The following is a 20,373-nucleotide window of genomic DNA, read 5'->3' as shown; positions in this document are numbered from 1 at the left end:
TGATAAATGAAAAAAAATTTATTAAGCACCTATTATATACAAAATCCTCTATTAAGCACTGGGGGTGCACATAGAAAGGTAAGATAGTCCTTTATCTCAGTCAAGGAACTCATGTTATAATGGGAGACATAACATAGGGTCAGATGAAAAGGTCTCATAGGGTACAGAGGCAAAGCAGATTATAATATCATTTCCACTGATGAAATCAAATTGGTTTCTGATGTTGAAAAATCATTGAACAGAGTCAAAGACTCTGGTGGCAAGAATCCTGGGTCTTCCCGGATTGGACTGGGGAGAGTAACTATGGCCATAGTATGTATAGGAGCACTTGTCAGGCTGCATCTCCATAGGACTTGCTTCCCATGGTCATGACTGAAGGAAGGCACTATTCTGGAAGCATTGTTATTCCCAAGGCTTTTGGATTCAGGGTCTTGGTCTGTGATTGTCAGGTTCTGAGAGGAGACTCGTCAAAGTGGTGATGATAATGGTAGGTTGCCTTACCTGCTCTGTGTTAGCAGTTAGTTGGCAGATTCAAGAGATGACTGGATCCTTCACCATGAGAAATGCTTCCTCAGATGATGACTATCAGAGCTGGGTTTCAAATAGGAGCAGTGATCTGAAAGTTGTTGCCATTCTCAGAGGTTATCTGATTGTAGCAGTTGGTCAGTAATTGTTACCATGATGATGAGAAAGGTGGCCCTCTTCTCCACAAGGATTCCTCCCTTCAATGGATCCAAAAAAAGGAGACTGAGAAGGAACAGTCATGCAGGTAAAAGAACCAGAAAGAAGATTGTGACAAAAACTTAGGGATTATTTAAGGGATGTATAAGGGATACTCAATGGATGGAGTGTCAGGCCTGGCTTTAAAATGACCTGGGTTCAAATCTGACTTCAAGATATTTCTTAGCTGTGTGACTCTGGGCAAGTCACTTAATTTCAATGGTCTAGCTAGCCCTTAATTGCTTTTCTGCCTTGAATCTGATACTTGTATTGATTCTAAGAAAGAAAGAGTTTAAAAAATAAAAATTATTATGTTTTAAAAATTGATCAACTGCTTCAAAAGCTACTAAGATCAGTCAAGAAGTATGAGTACTAAGAAAAGACCACTATGTTTAATAACTAGATCATTGGTAACTTTGGAGAGAGTAGTTTTAGTTAAATGATAAAGATGGGAGTTAGACTGTAGAGAGTGAGAAGAAAAGAGGTTGACAGCTCTAAAGAAGAGCTCCCAAAAAAGAGAAGAGATAAGGGAAAGCTATCAGGATAAATGGATCAAACAAGGGTGGGGGGTGACATGGATAAATCTGTAGAAAGTAGGGAAGCAGTAAGTAATCAATGAAGATTAATGAGAGAGTATGTGTGACAGAGAAAATCTGGAGAATGTAATGAGGAACAATTGTATGTGTACTGGAGTTTGCAACAAGAACTACCTCTTCAAAGTGAGACTTATGTAAAAGAGATAGTGGTAGCAGGAGTGTGAATGATCTTGGATGAAGAAAACAGAAGGAAGAACTCTCCATAAACAGCCTCAGTTTTCCCAGTGAAACTTGAATGGATATTCTTAGGTTCATGGATGAGTGAGGAAGCCATAGAAAGTTTGAGGAGGTATGAAAAGGTTTGGAAAAGCTGTTGGAACTGAGATCCAGAGAGGCTGTAAATATGTCCAAGATTATGTGCAGAAAGTAAGCACCAGCACCAATTTCTTGAACTGGAAGACAAAAACTCCTGATTAATTTATTTCCTAAATTCGGGCACACACTCCTACCCAAGCAACTAATCCTGCAATATAATGTTTACAACTCTAATTGCTATTAAAACTTTACAGTCTAGTCCCTAATTGAGAGATTTCCACACTACCAATGGATAAGTCAGTCTACATAATAATGAGCATGTTTAGTGAATTTTACAAAGTTGAAAGTTCCATTGTAACTATCCCCAAAGACCTATTTATTAAGAAAATCCCTTCCTTCCAACTCCATCCAGGAGACACTTCCCCCACAACGGACAGAAGAAGCACTCATTTAACACACTTCCACCTCTCCCCAGATCCTGGTTCTCAATTACCTCTCCTTGCTGGAAAGTCCTCTTGGACATCTAACTAGCATCCTCTCTACTTCTCTGATGCCCTGCACAGTCTGTAATACCACCACACATGCTATAATACCTCCATGCCATTAGGGGGCAGCCGAAAAAAGAAGCGAGGTGTGAATCAAACCCGGAAGTTTTGCTTGTCCTCAGCCCCAAGAAAGGTCCCTTTCCGTATTGCCATTTTCCTGCCCGCTTCAGTAGAGGTACGGCCCGGAAATGGTGGGTTCTGGGTGCTGCGGTCTTTGTGTCTCGGGGTCCTGAGGGAATCCCACCCTCAGCCTTTAGGAAGGGAGGGGAAAACCCAAGTCTTGAAGCCTCTCTCCCGCGCGCACGCGCTGTCGCCGTGGCCGTTGTCGTGGCCGCGGGGGTCTACCCGGATTGGAGCGTCGGAAGACGGGACAAACTGACGTTCCGAAGTCGCCATGGCGACCCCGGCCGGGTTGGAGCGCTGGGTGCAGGACGAGCTTCACACAGTACTGGGCCTGAGCGAGCGGCATGTCGCACAGTTCCTCATCGGCACCGCACAACGCTGCGGCACAGCCGACGAGTTTGTGGAGCGACTGCGAGACACTGGCACCTTGGACCTCAGCGGGCCGGCTCGAGACTTCGCTCTGAGGCTCTGGGGCAAGGTGCTTTCGGGAGTCCGGAGGGAGAAAGCCAGAGCCAGGGACTGGCCGGGAGTGGGGTAGGGGGGAGCGAGCCTGGGGAGGTGGTGGGGAGGGATGGAGGAACTCTGGGTCGGGATGGGATATCCTTGTTTGTCAAATGAGGGAGGTAAATGGCATTTGCCTCTCTTTGCTGTGGGGAGGATAAGAGGAGTCCCTGTTCTCAAGGAAGTTGGCCTAGTTGTGACATAAGACACTAATATATTTTGCGAGAGAGGAGCAAAACAAATGCTATGTGAAATTCAAGGGTAAAGACTATTAAGGATCCCAGAATCAAAAAAGAAGAACCTCAACCACTCATACACACACACAACTACCTCCACCCCCACACCCAAGAAGCTGTCATCTTTATTGACCATAGCATAGAGGTAGCTTCGGTCATAGCTAATAATAGATGTAGGAAGCAGAGTCCATGAACATTTATTAAGTGGCTACTGTGTATCAAGCACTGTGCTAAAGGGTGGAGAAAAATAGCCCTTACTCTCAAGAGCTCACAGTTTAATTGGAGAGACAAAGACAGAGAGACAGAAAGCTAACAAACAAAAATTGGTTTGTGGAGATTAGATAGGGAAATACATGGATAAATTGAGGAGTTATAAAGAAGGGGTGTATGATGAAAGATGTAAGGCAAGACCTATAGGATATTGAGACAGGCAAATGGAGCTAGGAGGTGATAACACTTTGTCATCCCTTTCATTCCTAGGTTCCAAGAAAGGCAGTTGCTGAAAGACCAGCCAGGGCAGCAGAGCGGGAGGCTTTAGCTCTGCTAGAGAAGAACCGTTCATACCAGCTTTTGGAAGAAAGTGAAGAAAGTGATGGGGAGGCCCAGAGCCGTGGGAGGAGTGGGTTCCAAAAGAAGAACAAAAAACGGAAACATCTTAGGAAGAAGACCCAGGAAGAGGAGGAGGAAGAACAAGACTCAGAAGGGGACAAGAAGGCAAGGTGAGTATCTTGGAAGCAAAAGTTCCCTGAGAGGAGTTTGAGTAGGAGAACCAAGAGTTATGATTCAGAGTATGATTAGACTCTCTCACTTGTTTCACCTGCCATGGGTCTAATTTGAAGGATGAATGAGACCAACAAGGAGCAGAAGCCAGAGTCAGAAGATGAGTGGGAACGAAGCGAGAGGGAAAGGCTTCAGGACTTGGAGGAACGTGATGCCTTTGCTGAACGAGTTCGAAAGCGGGACAAGGAGCGGACCCGAAACATTTTGGAGCGGTCAGACAAGAAGGTACATAGCTATTGGTATATCTAATAAAAGTTTATGTAGACACTCAAAAGAGAACTGAAATCCAAGGAAGGCCCCTCTTGTAGCTTCATAATCTCAATAGATTTATCATCTCATAGATGGTAGTCCTTAGGAAGGGAACTGGTTCTACATAGCCCAGTGTATGCTATTATTTTGGTAAGTAGATTTATAGAGAGTACATGGTCTTTTGAGCCTCATTTTAACATCTATATTCATAAGAGATCCCCTCCATCAGATGCTGATCTATCTCCATGATCCCTATGATTCTATAGAGGTAGGGGTAGGAACCTGTTGCCTTAATTGTCTCCTTATTTGTCCTCTCAGGCCTATGAGGAGGCCCAGAAGCGCCTGAAGATGGCTGAAGAAGACCAGAAAGCAATGGTGGGTCATACCCCAAGGCACAGTGGGCCAAGATTAGACACTAGGAAAAACTATCTTGTGTGGCATAACGGAAAGAAGATTGAACTTGGCATCAGAGGACCTGATTTTGGTTAAACTCCATTCTCTGTTGCTTCTATCAATGTGACCTTGGACACATAGAATGAAAGCTTGAGGCTCTTCTTTTTTTGATCCCTGGATCCTTAATGATTTCTCCCCCTGAATTTCATATAGCATCTTGTTTTGCTCCGTTCTCATAACTTAACAATACAACTTAGTATAGCCAAAACTGTTGGTGTCTTATCCCATAACTTAGGCACTTTGGCTTCATCTTGCTCATTTGTGAAATGAGTTGATTGAACTAAGTGATCTTCTACTCTGTATCTCATATTCCTCTGAGTTGTCAGATCTTGAGACAAATTGCAGCTGAAGTTAGGATTACATGTTGACACTATATAGCAAGAGGTACAAAGAGTAGCCATGGAAAAGACTTTGCTTGCAAAGGGAAGAACTGTGTTCAAGTTCACTGTAAACCCCTTATAATTAGTTTCTTTGAGGACAAAGTTATTACATAGTATTAACAAGGGAAATAAACTTGTTAGAGATTGTTTCCTTATGTCATTGATGAATCTGCTATTAAAAGTTAGTTCAGCGTTTGAAAAGGGAAAGGAATGGCTGAATAGATATCAAGGTATACTGGCTATGGGGTCTTCTACCTAGTCATCCAGCTTGGGTAAGCTGATATTTGTTGTTCTTTTGAGATATAGTAGAAAAAGCACTAGATTCTGGGTTGGAAACCCTGGACTAGAATGATTTCACCAGCTGTGTAATCCTGGGCAAATCTCAAACTCTACCCTTATATTCCATATAAGAATTATACTGTTGCGTTTCTCATATCATATGCTTTTTTCTAGCTTCAAGTAAGATAATTAATGGGAAAGGGAATTATGACCACAAAGTGCCACTAAAATATCTGCTGCTATTATTGTTATTCTACTATATTCATTAAGCAATGTTTTGATTTTTTTCAAGCCTAAATAGGTCCTTCTTTTAGAGTCTTGTTCTGTTATGTGAATCTGTGTATTATAATAAGCTTTGCCAAGCCTAGATCTTCTCAGGTTAAGCTAACTAGTAGCTACAGACAAAAATGGGAGACCATCTTTCTCCTTGAAAAAAACCTTTGCTACAAAGATGCCAGTTTATATATTTGATACATATGTGTTAAAGTTAATTGAACCTGGAGTTTTGAGAGGAGACCTCACTGGTCTTGAGATACATAAAGGGCTTCTGCCCTAAAAAGAGAGAAAGATCAAGACCACTTCTTCCTATTACAGGTACCTGAGCTTCGAAAGAAATCAAGGAGAGAGTATCTTGCAAAGCGGGAGCGGGAGAAACTGGAGGATTTAGAAGCAGAACTGGCAGATGAGGAATTTCTTTTTGGAGATGTGGAGCTGAGCCACACTGAGCGGCAGGAACTTAAGTATAAGAAGAGAGTACGGGATCTGGCCCGGGAGTACCGGGCAGCCGGGGAGCAGGAGAAGCTGGAGGCCACAACTCGATACCATATGCCAGAAGAGACTCGTGGACAGGTGAGGGAGAAGGGAAGGGGTTGATTGTTTATACCCCAGGAAAAGAAGGAAAGCTGTTCAGGGCCCAAATTTTGCATCATAATACTCTCTTTTTCTTGCTGACCCTTATTGAAATATTGGGGTTGATGGGATGGATGAGGAGAGCAGGGCTAGTAGCATTGGTGGTTTTGAGGAGAAGCTGTGGTAAGCATGGATGCCTGGGTCTTTTTTTTTTTTTTACATTTTATTCAGACCTTTTATTATTTTATAACCTCCACCCCCATAGAAATCTCCCTTCTAACAAGAAGAAAAGAAAAATGGTTAAGCAAAACTGATACAATGATTTGGTATAATAATCCATGTGGCTTGCACATGCTATTTGTCTCTCTGCCTCTTCTGGGAAAAGTAGCATTTTCTTCATTTGTTCTCAGGACTATAATTATTTGTTATGCTAAACCTAAACTGTATTTTAATGTGGTGTTTTTTTTTATGTTGCCTATATTTTGCCTTGCATATATACCCTTTATCTCTGTCTCTTTCATCTCTTAGCCAGCTCGTGGGGTAGAGCTGGTGGAAGAAGAGTCAGGAGCCCCTGGAGAAGAGCAGAGGCGCTGGGAGGAGGCCCGTTTAGGGGCTGCTGCCCTCCGGTTTGGAGCCAAGGATGCTGCCCCTTCTGAGCCCAAGTATCAACTGGTATTGGAAGAGGAGGAAACCATTGAATTTGTCAGAGCCACACGACTTCAGGGTGATGAGGTTAGAAGAGATTATGATGCTGGAATCTAGAAGGAGAGGTGAAATGGGACCTAGAACTCTTATCTTGTCTCTCATTCTCCGTAGGAACCATCAGCTCCACCTCCTTCATCTGGGGACCAACAGAAGGAGTCAATTAGGGCTGTTCGACGTAGCCTCCCTGTATTTCCATTCCGAAATGACCTCCTTGATGCCATTGCTAACCATCAGGTCCTCATCATTGAGGGTGAAACAGGGTCAGGGAAGACAACACAGATCCCCCAGTACCTCTTTGAGGAGGTAGGACATTACCCATTCCCACCTCTTGCTTGTTTATTATACTGAGCCCTCTATGGAAAACACTTCCCTGGTGTCCCATCCCAGGGCACCCTCTTGTCTCTAAATATAACTAACTTATTGAAGAACTAGGAGCCCAGTGTTCTATTCTCTATCTTTTTTATCTTCTTTTCCTTCTTCCTTATGTTTTGTCCTCTTTTCTATTCCCCCTTTTTCTTTTTCTTCTTTGCTTCTATCAGTATTTTTCATATTTTTCATTTTGCTCTCTCCTTCCTCAGAACCATTTGAGTGTTAGGGACTGGGGCTGACCATGTGAGGACTTCTTCAAAGGATCCTAGGCCCAGCTTGCATAGATATCTATGTCCTGAACCTTTCAAGGCCTTCTTGAATTCCTTTGAGAGAACACAGCAGTGGGAGTAAATGTGGACTTTTTCTACTTCCCCCAAACCTCTTTTTCCTCCCAATCTTTATCCCAGGGTTACACACAGAAGGGAATGAAGATTGCCTGTACCCAGCCTCGGAGAGTGGCGGCCATGAGTGTGGCAGCCAGAGTGGCCCGGGAGATGGGGGTGAAGCTGGGAAATGAGGTGAGCTTCATTGTAAAATGAGAAGAATAAGGAGTCAGTAGGGAATTAAGGGAAGAGTCTGTTTTTCCAGCCTTCTCTTCACTCAGGAGCCCATATTTTATAGTTTCTCTTCCTCTGCCTTCCTGTTCTCAAATATCCAGAAACTTTACCAATTTCACATTCTCAACTCCTTTTCCCAGGTTGGCTACAGTATCCGTTTTGAGGACTGTACTTCAGAACGAACTGTTCTCAGATATATGACTGATGGGATGCTTCTTCGAGAGTTCCTTTCTGAGCCTGACCTTGGAAGTTACAGGTACCTGATTTCTATCTCCTATTTAACAAAAGCTCTTTGGAGCCTCTCCCAGTGTTTTTCCTCTTTGCCAACCCAGTCTTTAGTATTTTTCTATCTTTTCACTCTGTTTCAAGTCCTAGAACTGGCCTCCTTTCTCTCCACAATGCCTCTAATTTCCATGTCTCAAGACACTATGGAGATAAAATGGGGATGGGGGTGGGTGTAAATAATACCGCAGAGGTTTTCTATTTCCCATCTTCAAAATTTCATCCTTTCTAAAGACAGGGAGGTTATTGAGTTAGACATTTTGAAAGTGTCCCACATTCATTAGATTTTCTGAGAAATTCTGAGAGAATTAGCAAGACCTAGAGAGAACTTTTGGGTTCCTGCTAGTTGCTGTTCAGCACTAGCTAGACAAATGTGCCAATTCACATCCAGAAGGAATTACAAATAGAGAGAGGAGGCTGGGATGTGGGAAGATGGGCTGGGTTGTTTACTTTAGAAACCAAGGAAGTAGAATCAGAGATTAAAAGTCTGTCTATGCCAGTGGTCAAGAGTAGAGTCGGCATCCCATTGTAGAGTGCTCTTGGACTTCTGGGGTATCAGCAACCAGGAAGATATTAGCAGTTTGTTAGTTTGACATTAGCCTTCATTGTCATTTAACCTAAGTTAGGGCCAGCCTGATTTTGCTAGTCCAACATGATTATGCTCTCTGCCTCCTGAGGGAATAGAGTGTGGCCAGAAAGGGAATTCAGAATTCATGGGAATCATAGCATTATACCTCCCACATCTGTTACCACTCCCACTCCAGCCTGTTGGTAGGTGCACATCTCCCTGGTTTGCTAACATTGGAAACTTGCTGGCATGTGTTTACTTAATTGGAAGAGTCCCATGATTGAGCCCTTCTAAACAGCACATAGAGGAGTTGTAAGCAATAGAGACAAAGAGTTAAAATTTCTTGAACTTTTTAACTTTATCATCCATGATAATCAAAGTTGTTGGCTTGGATTTGGAGACATAATCCAGTGAGTTGGAGAAGTTGGTGGTGAAAGATAGGGTATGCAATACATGCAAGAGTTCCATAGGGCAGACAAAATGCATCTTAATCAGAAACTTGAGTGACCAACTAGTTGATAATAATAGCTAGCATTTATATAGCATTTAACCATGTAACAGGCACTGTGTTAATAGGCACAGATCTTAACTCGTTTCATTCTTATAACAACCCTGAGAGTTAGGGGCTGTTATTCCTCCCATTTTATGTGAGGACACTAAGGCAGAATTAGTGACAAGGCCACATAGCTATAAGTGTCTAAGGTTGAATTTGAACTCAAGTCTTCCTGACTACAGGCCCATTGCTGAGCTAGATAAGCTTATTGCTGTCAACATGGAAATCCAGAAATCCCCAGTTTATTTAGTTTGAGGGTAGAAACCCCAGGTTTTGACCTTGTCACAGGAGAGTTTTCCCCCTGAGGGAAGGTCCCACTTCACCAGACAACATCCACTTCAGGTGGGAGGTAGACCCCATCCGAAGTCAAGTAGCTCTTTTGTCTCCAGAAGCCTTTCCCAGTATATCACACTCTCCTTCCAAGGATCAAACTCGGGACCTTCAGCTTTTGAGACTGATGCGCTACGTAATGCGCCAAAACTGAAGTGGATATCTATTGTCTGGTGAAGTGGGATCTTCCCTCAGGGGGGAACCTCTCCTGTGACAAGATCAAAACCTGGGGTTTCTACCCTCAAACTAAATAAACTGGGGGTTTCTGGATTTCCATATTGAAACATACCCCTTTTGGTCAAGACCCGGCGTTCCTGACCAAACATATGAGTAATGCTATATGGGATTGGATACATATATATATATATATATATATATTTTTTTATATATATATATATATATATATATAGAGAGAGAGAGAGAGAGAGAGAGAGAGAGAGAGAGAGAGAGAGAGAGAGAGAGAGAGAGAGAGAGCGAGCGCGTGATGGACTCCATCACTAATGGTGGGAAAATCTAGGGATATAGGTACTGGTGATTGGCATTTGGGGGTGTTCCCCAATGCCACTGGCGCATTGACAATTGAGCCAGAAAGGCAGGCAGTCTGCCTTTGGTAAAATCTAACAATCAAAACACTACCCCATTTCCCCAAAGGCTTTAAGTCTCTTGAATCTGGTGGGTCCTAATGATGCCTTCAGCCTCCTCTCCACAGACTTCTGTCCTACTGCAGATTGCCCCTTTTTGTATCAGACAGCTTCTTTGCTGCTGCAAGAGAAAACTAAGAGAAATCCATAAACACATTCTTTAACAGAACTTGATCAACTCCATATATGCTTACTCACTACAAAGATTATTCAGGCTGCTAACCTTAAATCTGCCGTCCCATCTCGTTAATTTTAACCGTCTTTTCCTCCATTATAAAATTATGTAATTTACATGCTTAATCAGAAAGATTGCCTTACTTTACCAAAATATGAAAACCCTACAAATTATAGAAGTATAAAGGCAAAAACAGAATCACAGGTTATTCAAGACTTTGTAAATCTGGAAGTGGCCCTACCTCCTGTTTGTGGCCCAAAAAATCAAAAGGGGGGTGTGATAAACTGGGAAAGGCTTCTGGAGACAAAAGAGCTACTTGACTTCGGATGGGATCTACCTCCCCACCTGAAGTGGATGTCTATTGTCTGGTGAAGTGGGACCTTCCCTCGGGGAAACCTCTCCTGTGACAAGGTCAAAACCTGGGGTTTCTATCCTCAAACTAAATAAACTGGGGATTTTTGGATTTCCATGTTGACACTGCTTATCAAGTCAAAGGATCAAAGTAAACTTGATCACTGGTTTAAAGGGTCTTCCCTAGTCACCACTTCCAGACTTCACTCATTTTGTAGACCTGTCTTTCATGTGAAGGCATGTGAGGAATGGGACTAGGACCAGTTAATGGAGAAACAGCTTCAAAAGACTATCAGCTGGATTTGTAGTTCACAAAGAACCACACCTGCCAGATAGATGCTTTGTAAGTGTATGTCTAGGATACCTTCTTAGAGAAGGATGAAAGGCTGCTGTCTTGCCTATAGCTGATAAAGCTAGAGAGGAATTATTACAAAGGGGAAGAGATTTGGAATCTGAGAACTTGAATTAGAATCAAGGTTCTGTTCTATCTTTGTGACTCTGGTTAAATCATTTAACTTGGTCTCAGGTTTCTCTTCTATAAAATGAGAGGGATGGACTTGGAATTAAGTGCCCTTCCAAGTCTTAATTAAGTACTAAAATACTATGATGCCTGCCTCTTTAAACAGCAGATAGTGAGCTCCATAGTAATTTTATTGAAGTAAGTGCTTCTAATAGAACATATAAAAAATGTTTTCTTGATCCTTTTTCCAAACGTCCCTGCACTTCCCAGTAATATCCCCACTCTACCTTGCCCCACAAAAGAACCTTTCTTTTTGTAACAAAGGAAAATAACGTAGCAAAACAAACTAAAATGTGGACTATAATCTGTTAGTATATAACAGCCTACCACCTCTTTATCAAAAAAATATGCTCTATCATTGATTTCCTAGTTATTATGTTAATCTGTTTTTAATTTAGTGTAGTATTATTTTTCTTTATTACTTTAATCACTGTGTATATTCTTTCGGTTGTTTTCTTCACTTTTATCAGTTCATACAAATCTCAAAGAGTTCTCCAGTTTCTTCAAAGTCCTTATTTCTTTTTTTTTCTTATTAATATATTTTATTTGATCATTTCCAAGCATTATTCGTTAAAGACATAGATCATTTTCTTTTCCTCCCCCCACCCCCCATAGCCGACGCGTAAGTCCACTGGGCATTAGATGTTTTCTTGATTTGAACCCATTGCTTTGTTGATAGTATTTGCATTAGAGTGTTCATTTAGAGTCTATCCTCTGTCATGTCCCCTCAACCTCTGTATTCAGGCAGTTGCTTTTTCTCGGTGTTTCCACTCCCATAGTTTATCCTTTGCTTATGAATGGTGTTTTTTTCTCCTGGGTCCCTGCAAGTTGTTCAGGGACATTACACCGCCACTAATGGAGAAGTCCATTACCTTCTATTATACCACAGTGTGTTTATCTCTGTGTACAATGTTCTCCTGGTTCTGCTCCTCTCGCTCTGCATCACTTCCTGGAGGTTGTTCCAGTTTCCATGGAACTTTTCCACTTTATTATTCCTTTTAGCACAATAGGATTCCATCACCAACATATACCACAATTTGTTCAGCCATTCCCCAATTGATGGGCATCCCCTCGTTTTCCAGTTTTGGGCCACCACAAAGAGCGCAGCTATGAATATTTTTGTACAAGTCTTTGTGTCCATTATCTCTTTGGGGTACAGACCCAGCAGTGCTATGGCTGGATCAAAGGGTAGATATTCTTTTGTCGCCCTTTGGGCATAGTTCCAAATTGCCCTCCAGAATGGTTGGATCAATTCACAACTCCACCAGCAATGAATTAATGTCCCTACTTTGCCACATCCCCTCCAACATTCATTACTTTCCTTTGCTGTAATGTTAGCCAATCTGCTAGGTGTGAGGTGATACCTCAGAGTTGTTTTGATTTGCATCTCTCTGATTATAAGAGATGTAGAGCACTTCTTCATGTGCTTGTTAATAGTTTTGATTTCTTTATCTGAGAACTGCCTATCCATTTCCCTTGCCCATTTATCAATTGGAGAATGGCTTGATTTTTTGTACAATTGATTTAGCTCATTATAAATATGAGTAATTAAACCTTTGTCAGAGGTTTCTAAAAGTCCTTATTTCTTTCTGTAAAATATGCCATTACATTAGTCTATCACAGTTTGTTGAGTCATTCTCTAGTCAGGGCAGAGACTTTGTTTTTGGATACCACATAAAGTATTCTTAACAATCTCTAAGAAAGAAACCTTAAAGTGGCATGAAAGTTTATTATTATTCAGAGCTATACTAACTGAGGGTTAGAAGGCCTCGGACCAGTTGCCTGGGTTGAAGGAAATTAAGCACACCAGAAAAACTCGGGAACAAAGACTGACCATGAAAATATGAAGTAGAAGAAAATAAGAAATCTTTGAAGGTAGCCACAAGGTCAGAGGGTTCATGGCAGAGGTTTCTTGGAGCCTGAATAATGGCAGCCAGTCTCCCACTTCTGGTGCTGCTGGCTTGATGAATTAGAGCTGGAAGAGAAGCTGGTGTCTTCCTTCCCCTTATTTTAGAAAACCAAAGCCCAGCAGGTGACATTTATCTAAAGTCATGTAGAAAGTGAGCAGGAAATCCAGGCTTTGAATGTTTCCAATTCCAGTGTTCTTTCTGCTGAGCCTGCCACCTTTCATAACAAAATGGACTTAAATAAGATCTCCACAGTGTAACAAGGGAATCACTTTAAAAGACTGATATATATTAATTTAAGGTCGCCAAGGAATCAGCTATGTAATTCCTAAATGAAAAACTCAAGTCAGCTGTCAGCCTTTTTTGGAGTTTAATTACAATAGGAGTAAGAAAGGATTTAGAGATAGAGAGAGAGAAAAAGGGAGAGAAGGGAATAGGGCTTAAATACCCCCTCTGTTTAGGCTGGGCCAAAAGGCCCAAGCCCTTAGATAGCTGGGGCAAAGAAAAGAGATCAGTCCCTATTACTCACGTGTCCAAAATGGAGAAACAGTCTCAGAGGCCCCCACCTTCAGCTTCCTTCAGAGCCAGCCTTCTCAGAGCCCAGGAACCACACCGACCAAAACCTCAACAACCTCCCTGAGTCTTCAGACCCCCTATCTTTAAGGAAACCCTCCAAGTTGCCTCCCCTCAGTCCTCACATCTACCAATCACTGTTCATCAATTTCCCTGTCAATGGAGGCTCTAGCTTAACCCAGGACCGCCCAGAGGTTTCTCGCTTTTGCACATGTCTGTTGAAGGTTATATTTTCAAATGATTAAATCTTTACTCCTTTGCTACAGCCCTTTCTAAATCCTGTTAACTTGAGTATGGTAGAGATTGGAATAATTAAATTTTGATCTAGGCTGCAGCCCTTACTCAATCCTATTAGGACTGAATAGGGTGGAGATTTATTCCAAGTATCTCCATTGTATCAATTCTAAAATCAATCAAGACTCAAAGAAATTCCTGTTCTATGCTTAAGCATAGGTCAAAGTCCTTTCCATTGTTCAGCAAAGGGTTTCTGTCCTAAAGTAATCTTAAGAAGGGAAGAGAAGGAACCTCCCATGCCAATGGGGTTCCCATTCCAATAGACTATCAGTAAGAAATTTTCCAAGTATGAAATATCCCAATGGTGAAATTTCCAACATTTATAAGTCTAAGGAAATTTGAGGTTTACAACAGACACATTGTCTTTAGTCAGGAAGACTGATTCATCCAGCCTTCTTTGAAATAATGAAGTTGGCAGGTGTTGTTGCCATCTCCAGGCCTCCCAGCAAATGGTCCTTCCTAGCTCCTCCTCTTCAGTGCACTTGTTTCCAAAGAACCTCAGCTACCTTTTAAGCTTGTTCAGCCCTGCCCATTGGCCAACTATTGTAAAGGAGTTGGGAGAAGCCTGATATGGTTGAAAGCATTTCAGCATTTAGAAGTCAGAGGTACCAGGTCCAGATTTAGGCTTGGTTATTCACTACCTTCATGTTCTTAGTCAAGTCAGATAACTTCTCCAGACCTTAGTTTATTAATCTGTAAAATGACAAATTGTACTAAGTGACTTCTGAAGCCCTTTTTAATCTCAGTCTTAAATAGTTTCTGACCAGGCTTCCCTTGCTATCAACTCTGGGTACAAGAAATACCCTAAAGGATAAAAGTTACATTATATAGTGTTGTGAGATTTATGGAGTCCTTTCTTAGGAAATACTTCCAAGGGAATTCTGCCCCCAGTCTTTTTCTTTTCCTACCGAGGCCTGGCTGGGTACCCTGGCTGCAGACAGGCTGACACTGTCTAACCTCATGAGGTTATGCTTAACTTATTGATTGGTTCTTTTCAGCATACATTTATCAAGTAGCTACTTCATACAAGATCTTTTTCCCTGGGTTTTGACAACTCTTCCAACAGTTCCTTTTGGGGATCCAGACTATCAGTCCTTAGCTCAGCTTCTTGCTCTACCCATGTGTCCCAGCTGTCCCACATCTAGCTCTCTACTCTCTATCTCCCTTCCTTCCTACAGTGTGGTGATGGTGGATGAAGCTCATGAACGGACTCTACACACAGACATACTGTTTGGGTTGATAAAGGATGTTGCTCGATTCCGCCCAGAACTCAAGGTTCTGGTGGCTTCTGCCACCCTGGATACTGCCCGCTTCTCAGCCTTCTTTGATGATGCCCCTGTTTTCCGGATCCCTGGCCGCAGGTTTCCTGTTGACATCTTCTATACTAAGGTGTCTCCTTGGAGAGGGAAATTCTGGAGGGGAGTGGGGTAGAAAGGTTGAAGGGGCAGGATTGGGGACAGAATCTATAAAGATCTTGATCTGTTTTTACTCCTTGACCTTCTTTTGATCTCCAGGCTCCAGAGGCAGATTACTTAGAAGCCTGTGTGGTGTCTGTACTGCAGATCCATGTCACTCAGCCCCCTGGGGATATCCTGGTATTTCTAACTGGACAGGTAAACCATTGCAGGAGAGGGAATAAGACCCTTGTGCCCTGAGGATGAGGTGGCCTTTTATGGCCTGCAGTAGCATTGCTTCCCCCATCTCCACTCCCACGTTACCACCATTCTATACTATAGGAAGAGATTGAAGCAGCTTGTGAGATGCTACAGGATCGCTGCCGTCGACTGGGCTCCAAGATCCGGGAGCTACTGGTACTGCCCATTTATGCAAATCTGCCTTCTGACATGCAAGCCCGAATCTTCCAGCCAACACCCCCTGGGGCACGAAAGGTTAGCCTTGGAGACATCTTCCCTCCTTCCCTTTCTCTCCCTAGAAGTTTATAAATCATCAGAATCATAGGATTTAAAGTTGGAAGGTACCTCTTGTTTTATTGCAAATAAGACCTAGAGCTGTGATTTGAACCCAGATTCTCTGGTTGAAAATTCAGTGTTATTTTCATATACTATCACACTTGTTCTCATTCAGTAGTTTTAGGAGTGCCTGCCCTGGGAATTTGTTCTGAAAGTGCATGTGTCAAATATATTTTCTCATAGAACTCATGCCGTAAATCAATGTTGTCAAATTCAAATAGAAATGGGGCTTATTCATCCATATATAAGGATCTCTGTGGACCATCTATTGATTTGGTTTTAATACTAAATTCTATGTTTATTGTATTTTCATTTATTTTGTTAAATATTTCCCAATTACTTTTTAATCTGGCTCTGCTTGGTTGCCACTGGCCACAAGTTTGACAACTCTGCTGTAAGTCACTGTGACACTATGAGCAACTGTATTCTACCCATCACATAGCTAGAGAATAGTCTTATGTGCTAACAGTAGAACTTAACCATTCCATATTTCTTTGGGAAGACAACATTGCATTTTAACTTGAGAATCCTGGAAGACATCTTCCTACTGCAGTGGGTTATGATATGAAGACTTTTCTCTCAGTCTCAAAACTGACCATCCTCTAGTCACTGAGCACAGGGACCTGTAGCTTCAAAATTACTAGTAGTGGTCCCATGGTCTGGGACTGGGACACCAACAAGAAAGGACAAAAAGAGCAGTGGAAAGGAATGGAGAGAGGCTTTGAGGTAAGAAGTAGACAAGGAAAGTTATAGTTCAAAAGGCAAGCAGAACAATTGTTCTGAGCACTTTGTAGGAGGAGAGGGGCTTTAGGGTGAAGAAGATAACTTGGTGTCAAGGAAAGACTCTGTGGTGAGAGCATGGTTTAAGGACTACGAGAGGCAACAAAGGAAAGAGAGAGAGAGAGCCTTCTAGGGCTTGATTCAGATTAGACTTTAGAATCCAGTGAAGGAATAATTTATATGTATGTGTGTGTGTGTGTGTACCCATGCACACATGGATGAATGTATTTAATTAGGCCAGGGATAGGGCATAATGCACACATGAAAGATTATTAGTATTAAAGTGGGTTGACTGTGAGATAATGTTTCTTGGTGAAGTGGGATTGGGAAGAATGAGTAGAATTTGAATAGGGCAAGAGAGGAGGGAAGGTATTTAGGGTGAGATGGATGGTATGAACAAAATCATAAAAATGGGAAAAGGCAAAGTGAGCAACAGGGTATATAGTCCAGTTTGCAAAAATTAGGTTGGGGTCAGCCCTTTGGATTTACTCCTATAGACAAAGAGGAGTCATGAAGGTTCTTCAGCAGAAGGAAAATGAATGAAAATGGTGTTTTACACAGATTATTCTGCCCACAGAACAGAATAGATTGGAGTCTGGAATGTCTGAATTTCCCTTTTCTTCCCAAGTCAGAATGCCTTCCCCTATTTCCTCAGGTTATAATCACCCTCATTCCCATTTGTGATTTCTCCTTTCTACCAACAATCCCTGTGACCCTAATCTGGCATTATTACACTAATACCCATATCTCCTCCATCTCTTTTCTCCCCTGGAACCCTAAACTAGGGTCTGCCTGAACACTTCTTAATCTTTCTGTACCATGCATTCCATTTCCCTAAATACCACAGACTACCTCTTATTGCATATTTCTCCTTTCAACCTACTTTACCCTGGTATTTCAGGTAGGAAACTAAGATTTAAAATTTCATAACATTTTATTAAGGTCCTCAAATAGCACAATGGTAGGTGTAAAGAGAGATACAAAGGTAGATTAAATAATCCCTGCCCTTAAGGAGTTTACAATCTAGTAGAATGAATCAGGTGGCTGAGAGAAATGGTGTTGTGACTCTTTGGGTGGGGTGTAGTTGAATGAGAATACTAGGTGGCTCCTCTTTTTTTCTCCAGGTGGTGGTGGCAACAAACATTGCAGAGACATCATTGACCATTGAAGGCATCATTTATGTCCTGGACCCTGGTTTCTGCAAACAAAAGAGCTACAACCCCAGAACTGGCATGGAATCCCTTACTGTAACACCCTGTAGCAAGGTCAGGGCCTTGAGACAAGAACAAATACGGAAATGGACACTTGTTTCCAGGAAGATTCAGCTCTGGGGAGAGGGGCCTCTGGAGAAGGAGGTAGGGAATTGCCATCACCTCTTAAGAGTTCTTTAAATTGCCCATTCTCTAGGCCTCAGCTAATCAGAGAGCTGGCCGTGCTGGTCGAGTAGCTGCAGGGAAGTGCTTTCGCCTCTATACAGCCTGGGCCTATCAGCATGAGCTAGAGGAGACCACAGTACCAGAAATCCAGAGGACCAGTTTAGGCAACGTTGTCCTGTTACTAAAGAGTCTGGGTGAGCTAGGTGGCAGTCTCTGAAAGAATGAATAAGAAGGGGAGGGCTGGAATTATGGCCAGAATTCTGGGCTTTTATAAGTTAACTCTCTTCCCTTGCTCTTAGGAATCCATGATTTAATGCACTTTGACTTTTTGGATCCTCCACCCTACGAGACCCTGCTGCTGGCTCTAGAACAGTTGTATGCTCTGGGAGCACTAAACCACCTAGGGGAGCTCACCACGGTCAGCAAGGATGGGAATGTTGAAAAAGGGGAGAGATCAGGGGAGGGAGGGTAAAATGCAGGATGAAAACGGAAGATGGGAGATATGGGTCATTCTGAGGTTTCTGTTGGGAAAGATGGACCCAAATTGTGTATTTCCTTTTCTCTTAGCCGGGCCGAAAAATGGCAGAATTACCTGTGGATCCTATGTTATCGAAGATGATTTTGGCATCTGAAAAGTGAGTGACCCTCTTTCCTATGCAGCATATTAATGTCTATTTCCTTCTCTGTACTTATTCAAAGGGGGCAAACTTCCCCCAATCCTGTATACATACCCTAAATAGAAACCCTTTAAAATGTTCACATTGCCTCCTCATGTGCAATTCATGTTGAACCTCTATTCCTTTGTCCTCTACACTTGGGTTTATTAGCATTACCCCTCTCTGGGGGCACCAAAGGTCTAGAGTGCCCAGCACATGATCATCTCTTTTATTTATTTATGGGGGGGGGGGGGTGTCATGTATGTGTCTTGCTCTTTGTTTCATTACTCTTTTCCTCCAACTCAGGTATGGCTGCTCAGAGGAGATTCTCACAGTGGCTGCCATGCTATCAGTCAATAATTCCATCTTTTACCGTCCCAAGGACAAAGTTGTCCATGCTGATAATGCCCGTGTTAACTTCTTCTTGCCTGGTGGGGACCACTTGGTGCTACTAAATGTTTATACACAGGTTGGTAGAATTTGGGTAACTTAAAATTGAAGGTAAAGAGGGAAGTGACAGCTGTGAAGACATTTGGCCATGCTATGTCCCCAAATCCTCCCTTCTTGGTCTCTTCCAGTGGGTTGAAAGCGGCTATTCTTCCCAGTGGTGCTATGAAAACTTTGTGCAGCTGCGCTCCTTGCGCCGAGCACGAGACGTGCGAGAACAGCTGGAGGGGCTCCTGGAACGAGTAGAAGTTGGGCTCAGCTCCTGTCAGGGGGACTATACGCGAGTTCGTAAGGTCAGCACTTTTCATTGATCACATACTATCTAATATTCTAATAATAATGCTTTCTTCCACATTTCTTCCTATATTCTCAAGGAAAATAGGTTTCCCAAAGTATTCTGAGATGGCTTAGAGTTTCTTTTATCCTGCAAAGCTTTTGTGGCCTAGCTTTGGCTCTACCTGTGCACTGACTTTTCTCTCTATTGGGGTGGCTGGGAGAGATGAAAGGACCAACTGGTTAGGTTTTTCTTGTGCGTTCTCTTCCAGGCCATCACTGCTGGCTATTTCTACCACACAGCACGGCTGACCCGAAGTGGGTACCGCACAGTGAAACAACAACAGACTGTTTTCATTCATCCTAACTCCTCTCTTTTTGAGGAGCAGCCACGTTGGCTACTCTACCATGAACTTGTCTTGACAACTAAGGAGTTTATGAGACAGGTAAAACCACAGGCTCCCTTTCCCATGATTGGTCTCTCTTCAGTGGGCACCTGGCAGGGGTCTGTCCTTACAGTTGATATCCTTGTAGCTGAAGAGAAGGATGGATGCTTATGGGACCTGTCCTTTGAGCATGCTAGAAAATGTGGAAAGGAGACCTTCCCTTGCTTTAGCTCAGATCTCTTGCCTTTCAAGAGCAATGACTCTTTAAAATCACAGAAAAAATTGGAACCTTAGGTTTTGGCTCTTGAGGACTGACAGCAATTGCCCCAGCCTCCTCTCTTTCTGATTAGATGAGAATGCTTCCTTGATAAACACAACAGGGAAACAGCAAAGTTAGAAACAAATGTTTCTTCTCCAAAAAAAAACTCATCTTCCTTCTCTTTCCAGGTACTAGAAATCGAGAGTGGTTGGCTCCTTGAGGTAGCTCCCCATTACTACAAAGCCCGGGAGCTAGAAGATCCTAATGCCAAGAAAATGCCCAAGAAAGTTGGCAAGACTCGAGAGGAACTGGGTTAAGGGAATTAACAACTATCTTTCCTTTTTTAGCTTTCCTCATTTTCTTTGTACAAGTTTTTGTTGTTAGTTTTTTAAATGACTCTTATTTATTAAAGCTATTTTGGGAAGAAGTTGAGAG

General features: G+C 42.4%; 2 protein-coding genes and 1 long non-coding RNA gene across 5 annotated transcripts in view; 1 reads left to right on the top strand and 2 right to left on the bottom strand.

Annotated features, from left to right (window-relative positions):
• The window catches only part of LOC130457312 (uncharacterized), an 11,683-nt gene extending 9,383 nt beyond the window's left edge, over nt 1-2,300 (bottom strand). For 2 of the 3 annotated variants that reach the window (XR_008916498.1, XR_008916499.1), the window contains exons 1-2: nt 2,165-2,300; nt 502-722 (exon numbers count right to left, since the gene is read on the bottom strand). This is a non-coding gene — a long non-coding RNA (uncharacterized LOC130457312). The remainder of the gene's footprint in view (nt 1-501; nt 723-2,164) is intronic. The other variant, XR_008916497.1, reaches the window with a different exon arrangement.
• DHX16 (DEAH-box helicase 16) lies at nt 2,199-20,365 on the top strand. The gene is made up of 20 exons (XM_001368455.4): nt 2,199-2,717; nt 3,457-3,695; nt 3,816-3,981; nt 4,324-4,380; nt 5,712-5,966; nt 6,495-6,698; nt 6,783-6,974; nt 7,448-7,558; nt 7,738-7,853; nt 14,970-15,180; nt 15,306-15,404; nt 15,528-15,680; nt 17,666-17,806; nt 17,949-18,111; nt 18,217-18,335; nt 18,485-18,552; nt 18,880-19,042; nt 19,152-19,313; nt 19,566-19,739; nt 20,127-20,365. The coding sequence occupies exons 1-20, from the start codon at nt 2,511-2,513 to the stop codon at nt 20,253-20,255; spliced, it is 3,129 nt and encodes a 1,042-aa protein (XP_001368492.1). The 5' UTR covers nt 2,199-2,510; the 3' UTR covers nt 20,256-20,365.
• The window catches only part of C2H6orf136 (chromosome 2 C6orf136 homolog), a 15,887-nt gene continuing 12,970 nt past the window's right edge, over nt 17,457-20,373 (bottom strand). The window contains exon 7 of the mRNA XM_016430947.2: nt 17,457-19,253. The gene's annotated coding sequence lies outside the window, so the exon portion shown is untranslated. The remainder of the gene's footprint in view (nt 19,254-20,373) is intronic.

This window comes from Monodelphis domestica, chromosome 2 (assembly GCF_027887165.1).
Source record: "Monodelphis domestica isolate mMonDom1 chromosome 2, mMonDom1.pri, whole genome shotgun sequence".
NCBI lineage: Eukaryota > Metazoa > Chordata > Mammalia > Didelphimorphia > Didelphidae > Monodelphis > Monodelphis domestica.
The sequence above is the reverse complement of the archived record's forward strand: the minus strand, read 5'-3'. Positions and strand labels throughout refer to the sequence as shown.

Excerpts from the sequence above, each read along its gene's own strand:
- DHX16 (XM_001368455.4), top strand. The coding sequence starts at position 2,511 with ATGGCGACCCCGGCCGGGTTGGAGCGCTGGGTGCAGGACGAGCTTCAC. Across the intron at positions 5,967-6,494 it reads CAGAAGAGACTCGTGGACAG|CCAGCTCGTGGGGTAGAGCT; the intron begins GTGAGGGAGAAG and ends TTCATCTCTTAG. Across the intron at positions 7,854-14,969 it reads CCTGACCTTGGAAGTTACAG|TGTGGTGATGGTGGATGAAG; the intron begins GTACCTGATTTC and ends TCCTTCCTACAG.